The 20,571-nt window shown below is 44.1% G+C and overlaps 1 protein-coding gene across 1 annotated transcript in view; it reads right to left on the bottom strand.

Annotated features, from left to right (window-relative positions):
* The window catches only part of PGR (progesterone receptor), a 77,375-nt gene extending 57,723 nt beyond the window's left edge, over positions 1–19,652 (bottom strand). Inside the window, exons 1-2 of the mRNA XM_063127118.1 lie at positions 18,525–19,652; positions 13,519–13,670 (exon numbers count right to left, since the gene is read on the bottom strand). Of these exons, the coding sequence (XP_062983188.1) occupies positions 13,519–13,670; positions 18,525–19,570 (1,198 nt within the window). The 5' untranslated portion in view covers positions 19,571–19,652. The remainder of the gene's footprint in view (positions 1–13,518; positions 13,671–18,524) is intronic.
* Between the last annotated feature and the right edge of the window lie 919 nt (positions 19,653–20,571).

Here is a 20,571-nt window from a genome sequence, read left to right as displayed (position 1 = left end):
TCACATTCCTCCTGCTACCTCTAATCTCAGTTCGTAGGTAGCAGTGGGGCTTCCCTCTAAGGCAGCGGTTCTCAACCTGTGGGTCGGGACCCCTTTGGGGGTCGAACGACCCTTTCACAGGGGTCGCCTAAGACCATCGGAAAACATGAAAAATTCTAAGGGAATTCCTTCAAGGAGTGGGGTTTGGAGGCTAAGCCCTGCCCCCTGGATCCCAACAGGTGGTACAGGCTAGATTGTGGTGCCCCATGTACACCCCTGCCTTAAGTGAAGGCAGAACAGGAAAGGCCTAGGCCATGGACCTTATGCCATCAGCTCCTGAGGAGAACACCAACAGCCTGAAAATGGAACACCCTACTTTTTCTAGGGCCGCTTAAAGGCCTGTGTGCCTTAAGGCGAAGGCAGAAGAGAAAAATTCCAGTCCAGGAAGTTTATACTCTCAGTTTCTGAGATCACCAACAGCCTGAGACAAGGGCTCTTTTGATCATTTTATATTTTGATGGTTTTAAGATTAAATTATAAATTGTCTTGAATGCCATGGCAAAAGGTGGTATTTTAGTTACAGTAAAACAATAATAATAATAATAATAATAATAATAATAATAATAATAAGAGTAATTGTTACTGTTGTTGTTATTTTACTGCATTTATAATGCCACCTTGGTTTTGTGCTAACACACCATTTTATATTTTTAAAAAATAAACTTTAATTTCATGTTTTCGTTTTGCTAAAATATAACTGTGCTGATAAAAGGTGAACATGCAAATAGCAGAACTGCTCTGTTTGCAAAGAGGACATGTTTAATTTAAGGGCTATTTTTAGTAAAGACACTGGAGTACCCAGGAAGGAAATGAATCCTGGAAAAAACTAAATAAAAGGATGAATTTTAATAATACCAGTGGCCAGGAGAAGCAGAAATCCCTTTTAAGTTCAACAGATGGAAAGGCTTTCGCTTCTGAAGGTTGCAATCTTAAAATACATTTTTTAGAATGGAATGGAACTGAATTCTCAGTAAATGTACTTACGGTCTTGCCAGAGGGATAGGTATTGCAGGATTTTTATGGTCAATGCAGCACAACATTAAGTGCTTGTGATACCAGTTTTAATTTTCTGCTAATTGCAGGAGACTAACGTCTCCACAGCGCAAAAAAGCTCTAGTGCTGAAAGACCTAATATATGTAACAAGTATTTATCTATATGCCTCAAAAAGCAGAGAAACTTTGGTAAAGCAGCAAAACTGATGCAAAACAAGAATGAGAAACACCCCCCCTCCCATGGACTCTCATTTGTAAAAACAACACTTCAAGAAATATCATTATCAGGTCTCCCTTCTTTTTGCACCTAGAAATTCTTTTTTGCACCTAAAAATGTTCTTCTGAAGGACCAACTTGCAATTTAAAACTGGCATGTATACAGGCTAAAACACCGTGTATGAGCAACTTTTGGTCAAGTACACTTTTCCCTGCTCATTTCCTCAGTTTTCCTTTGTGATTCGGACTTTGCAATCACATCTTCCCTTCTTTCTCCTGGACCAATCCCAATGTTGCTTTCCTAGTTTCTGCTTCTTCTACTTGCTCCTTGCTAGGACCTTCTGTGGGCACTGACACTGTCTGGAATTGGAGTAACTCAGCCAATGACAACCAGCAACCCTCAGAGCAGCTTAGCCAATGGGAGGAAGAATTCAACCCCCACTCACCCACCCCACCCCGTGATAAGCAGGCAGCTGAACCAATTGCTGCCAGAAGTTTCATCACCACCAGCACCACTACAAAATCTATTAGAGCATTTTTACAGAAAGGGAAAATCCTACAACTTTACTACAGCTTTCTGGCTTTTGTTTCCGTCCCACAATCACAATGTGCTCCTTTACACACACTTCCCATCCCCCTCCCCTTTTTCCCTTTAACTAGGAGTTATATATGTTTCATTTATACTGTCACAAGATGGCGCTGTCTTCTGTCTCCTTTTTATAGCGCGATTTTGTCTTTTCATGGTGAAACAGAAGGGTGCATTGAGCAGGGGGTTGGACTTCCATTGGACTCGATTCCTGCACTTAGCAGGAGGTCGGACTCGATGGCGTTATAGGCCCCTTCCAACTCTACTATTCTATGATTCTATGGTGTGTGGTTTTTGTTTCTACTTTTTTCTGTTTTTAATTAAACCACAGAAAGATCGAGAGAGGCACTGGAGGGTTGCAGCACCATGTAATTGACCAGGAAACATCCCAGTCATGAGCCTGCTATAAATAGCTTATTAAGAGGAGCTCTTAGTCGCAGTGCTTAACAATACAGATTATTGTTTCCTATAACAAACAAGACCCTTCAACAAGCTGGAGTAGGCAAAGGAAAGGAAACAGTTTTACTTGGAAATTCATCTTCATGCCCAAGATTTAATATTTACTTTTGACTAATGAAAAATGGAAATGAATGGAGGATTCTGAGGTAGTAAAAGTACACTGGTGCATACTTGCTGTATAAAGAAATTAATTCTTAGAGAGCTTATAAAAATATGCAGGGAAAAGTTAAGCCTGAGATTTTATACGTGTGTGCGCACACACACACACAATATATATATATATATATATATATATATATATATGTATCTCTATATAATATATAATATAATATAATTTGTATTTAAAATCAGCAACATACTTAAAAGTCAAAGATTCAGAACAGAGAAGGAAAATATCACCAAGTAAGCAAACAATTGATAGATGGCTTCCTTCTACCCTACAATCACCAAATTGCTGTGTACCAACATGGAAAAACAGTGATATTCATCAGGATATTAAAGCTCAATTATCTTAATAAAATGAAGCAGAAGTAACTTGGAACTGCCTATTGCTACTAGTTTTGTCTTTATTCCTCACAACATCTCAGTCTTATTAAAACTATATAGAGATGTGAATGCATTCACGGAACACAGAAGCTACCCATAACATTCATCTTATTAGAGTTAGAAAATAAGATAAAAAGAATTGCTTACTGAACAGGGGAATAATTGGGGTGGCGAGCATGGTTTTTTCCCCCTTGAAAACTTAACAGTGTACTTCAATTACAACCTGTCCAATTTTCACTACAGCCCTGGGGCTTGTGTACTCCAGTGGGACTTCTACGATGCGAACTCTTACTCAGAATCCTCATTAAGAATTCCCATTTCGTGAATACGATTTAGTGAGTAAATTGCCTTGAACCAACCCAAGAGGCAAGTTCTTTTTCCCGTAACGGGAATTTGTCACTTCTAATTCTTAAAAGTTCGAATGACACCCTAGACACATGAAGCATATGAAAAGGTACATTTTTTTGATTTGTTTTCAATTGCCTATTTTCAAATTGTTTATTAGTTTTTTCTTCTGTTTCCTTAACTCCCTTTTTATTTATGGGAGCTATTTGAATCAAGAGTGAATAAATGTGGATTGGGTATGCATGAAATTCTGGGAGGAGGTGGCAAGTCAAGGCCCAGTATTGGGCAAAAGGTGGGATATAAAATTTGGGAAATAGTAATTAGTGAAAAATTGACACAGAAATTACAATTACAAAGGGGAATAAAACAAAAATATAACTTTAAGAGAGATTGGCAAAAATATATAGAATATATGAAGAAAGAAATGAACAGAACAATTCTGGCAGAGGCCTATAGGATGCTCTAGGACTCCGGAAAAGAAGTAATGTCTGAAAATATAAATATAACAAAGGAAGAGATAAACAGAAGTGATATAACATCCAGAAAAAGAAATGGGACAATTTATGAGAAATGTACCAGGCTGGGGGAAGGGAACAGGGAGGGAACGGGATAAAAGGGATAAAAGATGAAATCTGCAATGGAAAATAATTATGCTTATAACTTTGGGTGGTAAAAAAAGGTTACTGTATAATGAACATTCATTTATTTATGAACATTTGTTTATATATATAGGAAAAATAAATAAAATTATTATCCAAAAAAAAAAAGACCAAATAATAATAATAATAATAATAATAATAATAATAATAATTTGTATGTATGCCCATTATGTAAAACCTCAATATGTAAATAATACAAAATCGGGCATTTTGGCAATTTGCAATTCCCATCAGCCTTCACCACTGGCCATGTCGGCTAGGCCTGATGGGAATCCAACCACATCTGGAGGACCACATCTGCAGTCCAACCACATCTGGAGGACCACACGTTGTCCACTGCTGTTCTACTGGATTTGAAAGTCAAAAGGCATCTGTCTTGACACAAAGTGTGGACCACGTGGAACTTTACCATCATAGACAGAAGAGCAAGAGATGTGTCAGCCATGGCTGTACGTCCTAGAGACCCCCCAGGAACAAAAGACTGGAAGAGTTCTATCTGTACGTAAGCTCAAATCTGGATAACGACAGTGGAAGATCCAGGGTGCAAAGCAATAACAGATAAAGGCCCTGCAAATATAGGGATTTCAATGTTGTTTTGGACTAATGAATAAATTTGTATGTATATTTATTATTTATTTATTTTATTTATTTACGCTATTTATATATCACTCCATATCTAAAATAGATGGGTGTCTGTATGTATACAGACACACACACTTTAAATACACACATTTAAACAAAATAAATTAATGAGTAAAACTAGGAACTCAGAAACTTCAGTTTTGACAACAGCATTCATTCATGCCTTTGCAATCTCAAATCTAGAATGAGGTTCTCCACAATGCCAATGCCCTTGAAAGCCAAGTTTCTGACCAGAATGGGTAGCTGTCAGTTGATATGGGCAGATTACTCCAGAGCACTAGTCTCTTACTATCTTCTGGATACTACTCAAGTTTGTGGTTTTGAATTATAAAGCTCTAAATTGTTTGGCCTCAACATGCCTGATAAACTACCACTTCCTCTTTGTTCCATCACAGTTTCTTAGATTGATTGAGAGTACCCAGTTAACAATACCATCTGTGCAGCAAGATAAGATATTCAAGGTTAGGAGAAATACAAATATATATGCTCAGTGGACACAGAATGCTGGCTGACTCTTATTGAGAAAACTGAAAACCACGTGGGAAGAGGTATGAAATGGAGTATCATGGAGGAAGACCCTGAACACTCCAGACTGCAACATTTTGTGGGAGGTCTCTGTTGTTGTTGATACTAATAATGTATTTCTATCTCATTGAAATTTGCTTTTGTTTATGACCGATATGGATTGTTCTAGCTTAATTTCCTTGTTAAATAAAATCATGGGGGATTGTTTTATTGATTGTGTTAAGTTTTGAGAGTTTTAACCCTAACGCCTACAGTAGCTGTCTTGTAATAACCTAATTAGCTAATAGCCTAATATCTGAATACATCTTTGACTTATTTACTGACTTGGGGCCTTGCTAGACCTACCAGATAATCCGTGTGGGAGGAGGGGCCAGGCCGCGCTAGAAGTAGCGCGGCCTGTAGGCCCCGTCCACACGTAAGACGCGACGGGGCCGAGGGAAGCCCCGTCGCGTCCTCCATTTTTTTTCTTTAAAGGGCCATGTGCGCAGGAGCGCACCAACGGAACAGTATTTTTTTTAAAAAAAATAAAGCGTTCCCCGCTCCCCCTGTCCCTGATTTCCCCCCACAATGCCTGATACCCCCCTGCCCGCTCGCCCGTCCTCCCCCGCTCGCCATGCCCGTCCCCATCCGCCATGCCTGTCCCCGTTCTTCTTCCCCCCGTCCACCGTGCCCGTCCCCGTTCTTCTTCCCCCATCCGCCATGCCTGTCCCCGTTCTTCTCCCCCCATCCGCCATGCCCTGTCCCCGTCCGCCATGCCTGTCCCCGTTCTTCTCCCCCCCCCCTCTCCTGCCAGGTCCACGCTTTCCCCCGGCCCCCATCTCGCCCCCCCGTGATTCCCCCCCCCCGGCCCGATGGGCACTGCTATGGAATGCTATGCCTAGTGCGTGGCTTCTCCCAGCTACTCACGAGTAAGCGAGCAGCCAGGAAAAGCCACGGACCCTGCTAGACCTTCCGCAGCCGGGCCATAAGCGGATCTGCTCAAGGGAGGACTTAGCCCGGCCTGACCCCAGGATCCCCTGTGCGTCATCTGGATGCACAACAGGGAGACTGGGCCTCACACTGTGCTAACTCCTCGTCTAGCAACGGCCTAATTGGCCTACAGTAACTTAAGGTGTTTTAACAGCTACTCCCCAGGAAATCACTTCAAACATTAGTATCATATAAAGTGAATTACACAGCCATGTGTTTGCCCAACCCTGGCCACTTAGCTCATCCAATCTGTAATTAAGTTTCCTGCAGCCAAAATTGTTCCTCCTTTTTTACGCTGTATGTATTTGCCAAGGTTGAAGTCCTACACAATTAAGCTGTTTAAATCCGATTTGTTTCAATGGGATTTATACAGACTAACTGTGTTCAGGACTGCAGGAGAAGATTATGTACACCGCCTTGGGTTCCTTGGAGGAAAAAGGTGGGATATAAATTCAATAAATAAATAAATAAATAAATAATAGTCCCGAGGTGTAACAGTTACTCTGATTGTACCTCTACAGAAAAGCCTTCAGCCTAACAAATATCCAAAATCTTCTCCCATATTAAAAACGAAGTTTGGGGGATTTTGTGTGACAGCTGTCAAAAAGGAATTGGCTGTGTTTGGACAACAATGGTGGGTTAATAGTCAACTCCATGGTTGATTATCGAGGGGGTACTCCCCACACAACATGATTATAATCAATCATGCTATGGATTAAAGCCAGCATTGAGTTGACTATTAGTCAACGGTGTGTTTGACTGACACATCTCCCACCCTCTCCCGCCACCTCCCATTCCACCCACTGGTATCCCATCAGCCATTGCATAGAATCATAGAATCATAGAATAGCAGAGTTGGAAGGGGCCTACAAAGCCATCGAGTCCAACCCCCTGCTCAATGCAGGAATCCACCCTAAAGCATCCCTGACAGATGGTTGTCCAGCTGCCTCTTGAATGCCTCTAGTGTGGGAGAGCCCACAACCTCCCTAGGTAGCTGATTCCACCGTCGCACTGCTCTAACAGTCAGGAAGTTTTTCCTGATGTCCAGCCGGAATCTGGCTTCCTTTAACTTGAGCCCGTTATTCCGTGTCCTGCACTCTGGGAGGATCGAGAAGAGATCCTGGCCCTCCTCTGTGTGACAACCTTTTAAGTATTTGAAGAGTGCTATCATGCAAGTTCTGGCTGCACAACGTTGGCTATTTGTGCTGGTTATTTTGGCTGAATAACCAACGATGGTGTGAAAAAGGCCCATCAGACAACACAATAACTAACCATTTAATATTTAAGCCACTGTTGACTATTTAACTGCTAGTTATCGTCTCATCTGAATCCAGTCATGCGCTCAGTTCAAACAACACGTTAGTCAACACAGTGTGAAAATTCCACTCAACAGTTGAGTTTTTGGGAGGTATTCCCACACAACATGTTCTAACTCCACTGTTGTGTGACTGTGGGCTACCGTGGAGTTGAGTAAAATCCATCGCAATGTTTGATTGACAGTTCCTCCCCCGGTCCTCCTTATGGTATCCCATCAGCCATTGCTGCAAAAAACCAATCTCAATGACTCTCCTAGAGCAGCACTCGCTCCTTTCACCACCCTGGCCAGGGAACTCTGTAGGCAGTGGGTAAAGTCAACTCAACGCAATGGAAAACTCCATGGAGCCCCCCACACAACATGCAACACAATGATTGTGCAGGAACTCTCCTCTGCACAGCGTGGATATTCTGTGTAGAGTGTTTTCCTTAAAAAACTCTACCGTAGGGTGGAGTTTTCCTGCCAGACAACATATTTCTCAATGGTAGTGTAAAAACTCCACCATGGAGTTCTAAAACTACCATTGAGGAACCTGTTGTCTGAACTGAGCCACTGTCTCTCACAAATTTGTATTATGGGTACAATCCAGTCAAAGCAAAGAGCACTCACTTAACTCTTAAATCAGTAGGATTTAGAAGTGATTGCCATTTACTGGATCATGCCTTATTTTTAGAGCAAGTTTCTCTTTCAGTGGCCTGGTTCAGAAGTAACAACTAACTACACATATGAAGGGTGGAAAATCGTAACTTCCTGGTTAAGAACAAACCACACTTTTTTGTTACATCAGAACTCAGCAAATAAAGGTTTGTTCAAACTACAGTTTGCCACAAGTCTGGATATCAAACTAAGACCAAATTGTTAACAAACTGTTTGCTTGTTAATGAACTGTGCTTTAAACAAACCATCATTTGTCAAATTTCAATACAGCAACAAACCAACATTTGTTCCCAACCAGCAATACATCTCCTCCCATTATGTATGAAGGGGAGGGGGCAAAAACCCAAGGTTCACCTCATCCACATAACAAACCATGACGTTGCGTAAGAACCAGGACAGTGTTGAAATAGATGACTTGGATTTTAGTGGAGTGGGGGTGTAGATAAGGGAGCATTTTGCAATACATTTGCTGCATTCATGCATCTGAATTAGGCCAAATCATAAATAATAAGGTGACAGTAAGTGCTGGACACATGAGTGAAAGTCACCAAAGTATGAATGTTGGGCCAATTAAACTATAGTTACATTATCTGTACTGTTTATTCTCATAATTAAATTATAGTTAAATTCTTTTATTTATTTATTTTTATTATTATTTTTCATCAACTTCTTGTTCTATTGTTGTTATGCTTTGTGAGGCTCCAGTTTGAGAAGATGAGTAATCTCACTAACACTGACTCCTTACTGCTGACTCCTCCCAGTGCCACTTGAGTCACTGCCGTCCACATCCCAGCTGTTATCTCCAATCTGAGACCAGAGATAACAGCAGAAATGCCTCTATGGGGAGATCCCTCCAGGATCCAGGCCCTGGAGGCTAAGACCTACCTACTGGAGGAACGCAAGGCGCATGTATACACAGGGCGATATCCCGGGGATCGTCTCTGTGTGTCCACATGACGCACAGGGCATCCCGGGAGCAGGGAGAGGCGATCCCTTCCTTGCCCCAGGATATCACCCTAACATTTATTTGCGATTTTCCCCACAGTCTCGGGATGATCCCAAGACCGTGGGACATGTGGGCGGCCGTCCCGGTTTGTCCCAGCTCCTCACAAGTAACCGCGAGGGTGGGGTGGGGTGCTTGAGCGCTCATCGTGAGTAAAAAAAAAAAAATCAAAATGGTAGGTGCAACATCCTCCGTCCTCCCGGGACGTCACGCGCCGCATGTAGACTGATGGGGAGGATGTCGTGATCATCACATCTCATGATCATCCCCCTCCACCCCCTCATCTAGCCATGCCCAAGGAGACTCTGCCAGCTTGATGCGAAACCTCCACAAGCTGGAGGTTCCATATCCCTGATGTACGCTAGTAATTTAAAATCGACTCCACTATAATTTGCACTTATGTTTTGCAAGAGAACAGAACATGGGCTTGAGGCAAAGGAGTCTATACTCTAAAATCTAATACAATCAATAGATGTGAAACACAAAACTTGTGTACTGTCAATATTTAAGCAGTAGCCATGTGTACATGACATGCTAAACCAGCCTTCCCCAACCTGTCTCATTCCATATGTGTCCAACTCCAACTCCAACCATCCTCAAGCAGTATGAGCAACGGCCGTGCTGCCTGGGATGATGGGTGATGTAGTCCAACACATCTAGAGTGTGCCAGTTTGAGGAAGGCTGTGCATGCAAAGGCAGGAATGAGCTGGAGCAAGCCTCAAGCTCACACATTACAACATCCATTTCCCCATGCAGTCAAGAGGGATCATAGAATAGTAGACTTGGAAGGGGCCTATAAGGCCATTTAGTCCAACCCCCTGCTCAATGCAGGAATCCACCTTAAAGCATTCTTGAAAGATGGCTGTCCAGCTGCCTCTTGAAGGCCTCTAGTGTGGGAGAGCCCATGACCTCCCTAGGTAATTGGTTCCATTGTCGTACTGCTCTACCTTACCCTGTGCCTGCTTACCCTACCCTGTGCCTGTTTGCATTCTCTTCCCCTCATTGTTTTACTATGATTTTATTAGATTGTAAGCCTATGCAGCAGGGTATTGCTATTTACTGTTTTACTCTGTACAGCACCATGTACACTGATGGTGCTATATAAATAATAATAATAATAATAATAATAATAATAATAATAATAATAATAATAATCTAACAGTCAGGAATTGAAGCTTTCACTTTCACAGTTTGTCATGGCATCTGGAGCAACGAACTATAGTTAACATTAACTTTAGCCTTAGCTAGACCAGGCTATATCCCAGAGCAAACCCCAGGATCGTCCCTGTGCGTCCACATGACACACAGGGGATCCCGGGATCAGGAAGGCATCATCCCTCCCTTGCCCCAGGATATAGCCCTCCCCTTTGGGCCCGCTTCTTCCGCGGTCTTTGGCTGAACTCGAAACTGCGGAATGTCTGGCCTGTTTCCGCGGCTTGACCCCGCTCCGCACAATTACTCGCCCGGAGCTGCGCCTATCGGGGTTAGGGTGGGGAGAAAAGGGAAACCAAATTAATTTTAAAAAAAGACTTACCTTTAGCACACGAGTGTTTGTGCACTACGTCCTCTTTAAAAAAAAATTAAAAATGGTGGGGTGCGACGCCTCTCTTCCTGAGGTCATCACGCCTTACGTGTAAACGGGGCAGAGATCTCGTGTTAATCCCAACATGAGATCTCCCCTCCTCTGCTCCGGAACAAAAAGTAGGTCTAGCTAAGGCCTATGTTTAATTTCAAACAAGTCAACTTTAAACCATGGTTTCTGAAACCAGCTTGTTTAAATTAATCAAGGAGCTCATCTACACCAAGCAGGATATTCCACTATGAAAGTGGTATATAAAAGGCAGGAGCCACACTACTGCTTTATAGCGGTATTGAAGTGCACTGACAACTGTTGGGGCCCATGACACATGCCATATACTGCTTTCATACTGCTTTCATAGTGCTATATCTTGCTTGGCGTGGATGTGTCATAGTGTGCCACTTCAGTGCCACTATAAAGCAGTAGTGAAGATCCTGCAGAGCACTTCAATACCGCTATAAAGCAGTAGTGTGGCTCCTGCCTTTTATATACCGCTTTCATAGTGGAACATCCTGCTTGGTGTAGATGAACCCATAGTTAATGTTAACCACAATTCCCAGTTTGGATTTCACAGGAAACTGTGGTTAACTAAAAGCAGAGGTGAAAGTATTCAAACTCCTCATCTCAGCTGTGCAGGAAAGAGAAAGTGAGAACATTTGATCACGGTGTCCACTGCAGTTTGTTCTGGCTCATCATCGCATGCCGCACAAAAGCCTGATTTAGCATGACATGCAAAAGCAGCCAGTAAAATGATAGCACAAAACTGACTCCTTATAACTATTTACAGAGTGCTTCCCGTGTTAGTTTATGTTGCAGCGAGAGCAACAGGAGAGTCTTATGACTCCTTAACGACTTAAAAAAATATTATTGCTTACATTTGGGGGTACTAGAGCCCATACCGTTTGTTCATTTTGCACGTTATAAGTTGAAGCACTATTCTTATGCATATTTACTCTGAAGTCTCACTGCATTCAATGAGCCTTACTCCCAAGCGAATGTGCATAGCATTGCACCTTCACATTTTGTTTTTTAAATAAATATAAACATTCCATTTAGTTCTAAAGATATTTTTTTAAAAAAGGAACCAATTGTGGGTATATATAGATATGTAGCTGATAGGAAACCAGCACTGTTCATAAGGCTTAGGCATTGTTTTATGCACACAAACATACATTTGCAAATCAAGCCAATAGGCTGGTATATGATATGCATCAATCACAATCTTCCACAAGCAAAAAATGCTATTTGGGAAACACTCATCATCATGCAGGACTACAACAGATAGAGGTCACAGAAAATTAAAAACAATGAAAAGATCAACAGCATAATTCCCAAAGTGGTTATTCCAACAAAAGCACTTTAGGAAAACTTGAGATTAAACTTGGTTCAATTATCAAAGTGAAAAAAAAACCCCTGAAGCAATATATTGCTTCCCATTTTATACTTGTCCCCTGTACATAAAGCAAAGGTGCAATATTAATAAATCAATATTAAGAGACTAACAATTATTTAAAACCAAACTAAGTCTCCTCTGGGAAAACACTAGGAGACAGAATAAGATTGATTAAATTGGTTTCTTCCTCAAAATGGAGGCTCTCAGCCTATATAAATTAACGGATATGGACTGAAATGACAGAACTGTACAAATGTAAACCCTGGGCAATTTCTTTCCTTTTAACCATCTCTAGCAAAACCAAAAATAATGCAAAATAAGAAATTAACCGTATCTTCTCAGTTTGCAAGGTGTATACAAGTACAAAATTCCTCTTTTCTTCATACATAATTCAGACTGCCTGAGAATAGAATTCTACATTTTTAAAGCAAGGGTAGCATCCAACACTAGTCCTATGTAGAACAGACCCATTCAAATGAATAAGATTTAAGTTAGCCACGATTAATTTTAAGTCCCATTCATTTCGATAGCACTATTCTACGTAGGACTAGCACTGGATGCTACCCAAGGATCACACAGAGCCCCAACGAAAATCCTCCTCACCATGTGGAATATATGAAACTGTCCTATCCAAGGCCAGACTATTGATCCATATCTGGCTCTGCAAGGACTCCAGTAAAGGTCTTTCACAGCACCTGCTACTTGATCCTTATAACTGGAGATGCCAGGGATTAAATCTGGGACATTCTACGTGCAAAGCAGGTGCTCTTCCATTGCGTTACGTATGTTCCAGTTCCTCTTGATTCCCCTAATTATTTGGAAAGATGATACAGCCAACCCACTTTACCCAGTGGTTACTTGTACACCATGGAGAGTTTACTATATGCAACCAAACTTGTATTCAAATCAAATTTGCATACATCTGAATATAAACAAAATTTCTGAAACAAGATGCATACTTTCTAGGTTTTCAGATGACACAACACACACACACACACCCCTCATAGCAGACACCACCTTAGAAGAGGCAGATCTTCTGTGGGTGAGAAAACGAAGGATGGCTCTTCTCAGATGGTACTTACCATCTCCAATTTAGTCAATTCAAAGTTTTCTCATCAGTGGATCTAACTGATTAACCAATTAAACATAACGAATATAAGAAGAGTAATATTGGACCCATTTAGTCCAGCATTCTGTTTACACAGTGGCCAACCAGCTGCCCACGGGACCCCCACCAAAAGGACATGAGTGCAACAGCATCTTCTCGGCTGTGTTCCCCAGCTACTTGTGTACACAGACATACTGCGGTAACATATAGCCATTGCTAGCCTTATCCTCCACGAATCTGTCTAACCTCCTTTTAAAGCCATTGCATAGTTTAACTATGTGCATATTTTAACTATGCACCATTGCGCACATTTGCTTCTTCATCAAAGCAATCATGTCCTGGAAATATTTGCATATAATCTCTCAAATACCCTGCTCCACCCAACAACAATGCTAACAAATACTGACTGAAAGCTATAAAATGTGAACACCTTAACGAACTCTGTTGGAATATGACCACGACAAGAAAAGCCACCACACTTTACCTTCCATGGCTCTTTTGAAGAACACTTTGCAGCTCCCGCAGGTGAGTACCCCATAGTGACAACCTGAAGCTTCATCGCCACAGATAAGGCAGATCTTCTGGGGCAATGACTCAAAACCATACTGAGGGCTCTGGCCAGCTTCTGCATCAGGTCTAAGAAAAGAAAGCAAAGACGTGAGGCATTCAAACAGAAGGCATCCCAGACAGGACGGAAGAAATGTCAAACCATACATCGCGGAGGGCAATGGACCGTCACAAAAATAAAGGTCAGAAAAACCTGTGGACATTACCTGCCGTCACATCAGTAACTGGTTAAAGAACAGAAAGCAGAGAGTAGGAATAAATGGTCAATTCTCCCGATGGAGTGAAGTAAATAGTGGGGTCCCCAGGGATCGGTATTGGGACCAATTCTTTTCAACTTGTTCATAAACGATCTGGAATTAGGAGTGAGCAGTGAAGTGGCCAAGTTTGCTGACGACACCAAATTATTCAAGGTTGTTAAAACACAAAGGGATTGTGAAGAGCTCCAAAAGGATCTCTCCAAGCTGGGAGAGTGGGCATCAGCCTGTGTGTAATATTGGACCCTGGGGAGCATGGCTGGGAGGGTGCTGTTGCGCCATGTCCTGCTTGTTCATCCCTGGCCGATGGCTGGTTGGCCGCTGTGTGAGCAGAGTGCTGGACTAGATGGACGCTTGGTCTGACCCTGCATGGCTCTTCTTATGTTCTTAAAACAAGGATCCTCCATCATAGCTATAGTGTGAGTCACAACACATATGCAGGACATGCCTAAGAGCCAAAACTGATGAGACATCAGCAGATCTGTCTCTTTAAATGTGGGTCTCCCTCCCTCCATTACGTACAAAATGTGGGAGAGACCCTGATTGGTAGAAAAATCACTGGACAGGTTGCGGGGGAGGGACTGCAGGAAGATGAGCTGCAGGTGGAGGAAGGATTTAGTACCCCTCACCTATGCACCCCATTTACTTTAAAAACCACATCTCCCCCACCCCTACAGACACATATGTAATGCCAACTCATCCATTGTGGTCCTAAATTCTATCAAAGATGCAAGAGAAGCCTTTGTCTTAGGCAACTAGTCTTCAGCGTATGCAGAAAATCCACACACATCAACTTGCCAAGCACAGCCCCGATCAGTGACTAGTTTCGGCATGCAGGAGAGTAATATGGAAAAAATCACAAACCAGGGCAAGGGATCCAGCCATTCCACATGACAACTCCACCTGCAAATGGCGGTCAGTGAAGCCAGCACACCCCCACATGTTTGTGCATCGTACCGGGCTCTGCCCTCCATCATCAAAATGAATGTGTCAGGCCTTATAACGTAAGATTGTACAAGGACTCTGGATTGTGGCAGCCACCTATAGAGATGCCTGTAGAAACTGAGTTTACCTGGTGGGAGAAGAGCTTGACTGGTGTATTCTCTCCCAGTTCAAAGATCTGCACCTGTGAAGCCTCGCCCCTCACTGTGGGTATTGGGGGTGGGGTGGGAGCACAATGCAGCTGACACCCCTATTTCTCTTCCACAGATCATTTCCTTACCACTCATTTTCTGGATCTCTGAATTAAGGCTTGGTGGCTTTTAAACTATTAGAATAAGCGGTTGGGGAATAGTGCCTTACATGTAGCCTAGATCAGAATTGTTTTAACACACTGGAAGGCATAAGCATCCAGGTACACATGTTAATGCTTTATTTCCCCCTTTTAACCACTGTAGATTCATAAAAACACAGGATGTGACAATATTGACATATTAAAAAAGAAGCATCTTTAAAGTGCCATCTGCAACAAATTTTGACAAGGAGTGCTCCTGATCACCCTCCTTCCTGCAAGGAGCTGAAGTAGGGCTTACCACCCCCTCCGAGTTTCCCGTTTCACTTTTCCGAACAACATTCTTTGACCACTAAGAATTCCTTGAAAATAAGCATGCCTAGATTTCACAGCCCTGACTTAAAAACTGATCACACGGATTAGCTAATGAAAGTTTCCTTGGATAGATCTACTCAATAAACCTATTCAAAAGTAAAAATTTAATATTAATAGATTAATAAAAGAGAGAAAAATACTATTCCTCCTTGAAGTGAACACAGTTCTCCAGGGATCCCCAGATGGCCACATAACTTCCCCTGGCCATGACCATTTTCCCCAACCACTGATCGTTCGATGGTTTCTGAACTTTCGTGTAGTTTTTCCCCAATTCTAAAAGGCTGAAATGTCTCTCCTTAAGCGTAAAGGAAGAGCTTTAAGCGAAACTATACTGGTAGCATTTGTATCCTTTATATTTGCCTTTGCTCCCATCCTTACTGGAACATGGCCTCCAAGCTTCTCCAAAACTGTACTCTGGCTTAAAGAAGTTCCCCACCCCTATTTTACTGTGACAGGAACAAGCCTCGATGCGTGTACTTCTCCCTCTATTCCAGCACAGCCGGGCCAGGTGGAGAATGGAAGCTTTTGCTTCTGTTTTCAATCAACTGCAATTAACTGTTTTGTGTAAACCCTAACCTGTGGTTCATCTTAACTATGGTTGGTTGAAACATATCCCATGTTTTGAAGCTGGGTCATTTCAAATATCCCATTGTTAAGATTAACCACAGTTTGTCAGGTTCAAATGAAATGACAAATGGCATGTAAGCAAAAACTAAAATGCGAGTTTCTGATTTCCTCCTTGCGACTTTACGGGAGCATGGAAAAGAAGGGAGGAGAGAGTGCCTGAGCCCAAGGCTCACTGCGGCCTGTTCTCATCCCAAAAAAACCATGGTTTAGTGTGACATCAACCATGGTTTACTGTGACATCTAAACCACCTTACTGGAGAGGCATGCAATGACAAATCAGGTAGGGCTGGCAGGAGCAACTTCACTGGCCAAAAATGCCAATCCTTGTCCTCCCCACCGGATGAAAGTATGATTTTGCACTAGCCTTCTCCCATATCACTGTCCTCAAGAATCCAGACTAATGAAGTGCTAACAGACAAGTTTCAATGGAACGCCATCTGACTGACAACAACAAAGAACTACATGGCTCAGCAGACTGGGGTTTGAGTATCAAAAATTGTGGGGGGGGGGATTGCATGCAGCTTTCCAGAGTTCTTTGATGCCTTCTTAAATGTTTATAGTTTAGTCTTAAATCATATAATCCTGTTCGCAAGGCATAATATCAGGGTTTCACGACCCGAGTCTGTGCGCTAATTGCTTGTGTGTATTACGTTTCTACCCAGTGGTAAGGTGTAAGAAAATATCAGCTGTATCCGTTTGAATGGTGGAATTATCAGCTGTAATGTTCGGTTATGAGATGGAAGAATTCTAATAAAAGTTATTGTGGACATAGATGATGTAAGAATTGTAAATCGTTGTGGATACTGGGAAGTGTCATAGTAATGTATCAGAAACAATAACTGACATTTTGAAAATTAATTATGGGGAGCTACATTTAGCATTATTTTAAGGAACACGTGGAGAAGAACAGCCTAGACTTACTTACAAAAAATACAGATCTCTTTTTCTAATTTTTGTGGCTTGCTCTTATTTTAGAAGTGTTTCCTATAATACATAGAAAACTTAAGCTGCAATCGTAGGAGTAAGCCCCGTTGAGCACAGTGGGACTGACTTCTGAGTAAACATATACACAGGAGCTCTCAGTTAGTGTTATTGGAGTGTGCCCTTTTCTGGGGGGAAATAATTGTGTAAAACCTGCTTTTATCTGCTCAACAAGTTAGTATATGGTGAGAGATCGTGATTGACCCAAGTAGCTATAATGGTCATTAGTTGTAGTTATTAATAAACAGTGTCCCAAATCTGCATTTAATCATTAACATAGAATTATTTACTCAGAAGAAACTCTCCTTATGTTCAATGGGGCTTAATACTCTCACTGAGTTTAAGACAGCCGTAAAGACTAGTTTCTTCCGGCAGACCTACCCAGATGAATTTTAAACCTGTAATTGTTATTTTAATATTGCATTGGTTTTATATGCTCTTTTAACTAATTTTATGTATCATATTGAGTTTGGTGTTGTTCCCCGTCTCGATCCAGAGGGAGAGGCAGGTAATAAATTTATTATTATTATTATTATTATTATTATTATTATTATTACCTAATAAGTATATTGTTAGGACTGTAGGATAAAAGAACTAAAATGAAACATCTTGATGTCCTACCCATTCTGCCCTACTGACATACTGCCTGTAGCTCTAAAGCCACAAGCTTTAATTGGTTGATTTATCAGTTGGCATCTCTTAATCAAAAAACATCTCCGCTAACAGGTCTATGAAAGACCCTTTTGCGGTCACCACAGAACAAGTAGCAGTATTACTAAATACACAAGTGGTGTAATTTAGGTAAGCTAGCTTTATGTTGATGTGGGGGGATTTTAATCAGATGGGCAATTGTAAATATTGGGTCTGAGTTAAGGGCATTTCTAACAGTTTAGATACCGGGGTGTCATAGAGAACGGTAAAAGAAATATTAAACATAGTATTTTTTTGTAGGTTTGGTTTACAAAGCTGCTCTCAAATTTCCTTCCTTTTCCCCACAAGGTTCCTACGGTGCTGCTTTCTTAAGATGTATTTATTTATTTATTTATTTACTGCATTTTTATACCACCCAATAGCCGAAGCTGTCATTTATGCTTATGATTTTAATTGATTTAATGAATGGCAAGGCAAGCGATCAACTCAGCACTTTTCGGACGGTTACAAGGCAGGGGGTGCTTGAAATAAAATGGGGTTGTTGTTGTTGATGATGATTTCACTAATTCCCTTACTCGCTTTCCCCCAGCCTGGAGCACTGACGGTGCAATAGTATACCTGTCCACTCAAAAATAACTTCCATTCAGTAACTTCCATTAACTTCCCAGGTAAGCGGATAAAGCTTGCTGCCTGAATCCACACCAAAATAACAACAACAACACCGTCCTTAAAAACTTGCCACAATACCTTTGCAGCAATTTGGGGTGCAAGGTGCGGGGGGGGGGAGATGATGACCCCTCCTACCTTATATAGCTCAAATAGGGCGAGTAGAACTGGGGCAACCCATCTTTGAGGCCGGCGAACTGTTGCGGGCCGTGAAAGGCGAAGGGCTGGTAAAGGGCCTGAGGAGGCGCCGCGTTGGACGTCGAGGGCAGGCTGAGGCTGTCCCTCTGCACGATGCAGCTGGTAGAGGCTTTGCAAGGCGCTGGTCCGTAGGAGCCAGACGCAGCAGCAGCAGCAGCAACCTCCGTCTTGTAGAGAATGGACTCCAGCGTGGAGGAGGCCTCGTGGCTGCTGGTGCAGCAGCTGCTGTTCCTGGGCTGAGGAGGAGCGGCGCTTTGCGGCGCGTAGTCCGTGCAGGGCATCGTCGCTCCTGCAGCCGCCGCTACCGCCGCTGAAGTTTTGGCGCCCAAGTAAGCGCTGGTTTTGGCCACGGCCGCGGCGAGGCTTTCTTCTTTGATCCTGAAGCTGGGCTGAAAGTCCCCGCCGAAGATGCAGTGCGGCGGCTGCCCTTCTTTGGGCGAATACATGGGGTTTGCTAAATCCTGGAAGTTGCAAGACGGCGGGGAGGCGGTGCCCGGGTGTCCGCCGCCGAAGGGGCTGCCGTCCTGGCATTCGCCCACGTCCAGCAGCTGCCGAGTCCGGGCAGCTAAGTAGGTCGAGTTGAGCGGCAGGATGGACACGCTGAGGAACTCGGGGCAACTCGTCGGGGCGGCCATGGGGGAGCGCTCCGTAGACGCCGCTGCAGCCAGGGGGGGTCGGTTAGTGCTGCTGCTGCTGCTGGCGGCAGCGGCGCTGCTGGTGCTAGAAGAAGAGGCGGAGGAGGAAACGGCGTCCAAGTCCTGCTCCGTCGAGGCCCGAGGCGCAAAGCTGTCTTTCGACAGCGCCGAGGCGGCGGGGGTTGGCGCTTTGCCCGTCGGGCTTTTGAAAGCCGCTTCTCCAGCCGCATCTTTCGCCGCCTTCCAGTGATTAGATGCAGCCGCGGTGGCCGCGGGAGACAGAGGCGGAAGCGGCAGGGAAGGGGCGTTCGCTGGCGCGTCCCCGGCTTTGCCGTCGGGGCGGCGGCTCATCAGCCCGCCGGTGAAGTCGGAGATTTCCGAGCCGAAGAAAGACCACGTTGCGGAGGGGCTGTCCGAGTTGACCTGGGTGGAGGAGGGGGTCAAGAAGGTGTCCAGGACCCGGTCCAAAGTATCCTTGTCCGCTGGGGACCCGCAGCTCTCCTGGACCAAGGAGGAGCCACGCTTCCTTTCGCCCTCCTCCGCCTCCTCCTCCTCCTCTTCGTCCAGAAGGCACGACTTTTGCTGGGGTTGGTCGTCTTCGTCTTCCTCCTCCTCTTCGTCGTCGCTGCTTTTGGGATACAGCAGCACGTCGAAGGAGAGGTCTATGGCTTCGACGGTCTCCCTTCGGGGAAACGGGTCTTGCTCAGACGGCTGGGGGCCTCGCAAAAGGATCGACCCATCCCCGGTAGAGCAGCAGGAGGAGGAAGACGACGGCGGCTCCCTGGCACCCCCCTTTGGTCTTCATCTCTCTCATAGTAGTTCGACGGCGCGGGCGACGGAAACGGCTTGGCCGGAAGGGGATGGGGCGGATCAGCGGCTAATCAGGACTGGCCCCGAGGTAGCGCCAGACTCCCATCTTGCTCGAGATCCCGATTCCCCTCCGGCAGTCTGTTCACATGGCGAGACGCTCTTCCGTAGGAGACCCAAGTTGGGGAAAGAGCCGCGGGCGGCGATCGAACTTGGGTGGCGTTTAACGGTGGGGAGGAGAAGCGCGGGTCCAGAAGGAGCCCAGACGGGAGCTCTCCCCGCCTCCGGTTCGGCAGCGCCCGCGGTGCTAGCGACCCACGCCCGGCCCCCAAAGCGACCCACTGTTTTGCAGGGCTTCCCCGGGGCAAGCAGCCAAACTCGGAAGGCGCCCGCCGCTACGGAGGCTCCTCCGCCTGCCTTGGCCTTGCCCTGCCCCAAAGCTACCTCTCCAGCCAGCTCGCTGCTGGGGCTCCGCCCGCTCCTGCCGCCGTCCCGGCGAAATTGATCTCCGGGAAAGTCCTCTCTGACCTCCGCGAGCGCTGCCC

This window comes from Elgaria multicarinata, chromosome 5 (assembly GCF_023053635.1).
Source record: "Elgaria multicarinata webbii isolate HBS135686 ecotype San Diego chromosome 5, rElgMul1.1.pri, whole genome shotgun sequence".
Classification (NCBI taxonomy): domain Eukaryota; kingdom Metazoa; phylum Chordata; class Lepidosauria; order Squamata; family Anguidae; genus Elgaria; species Elgaria multicarinata.
Note: the sequence above shows the minus strand (reverse complement) of the source record. Positions and strands in the feature narration are given on the sequence as shown.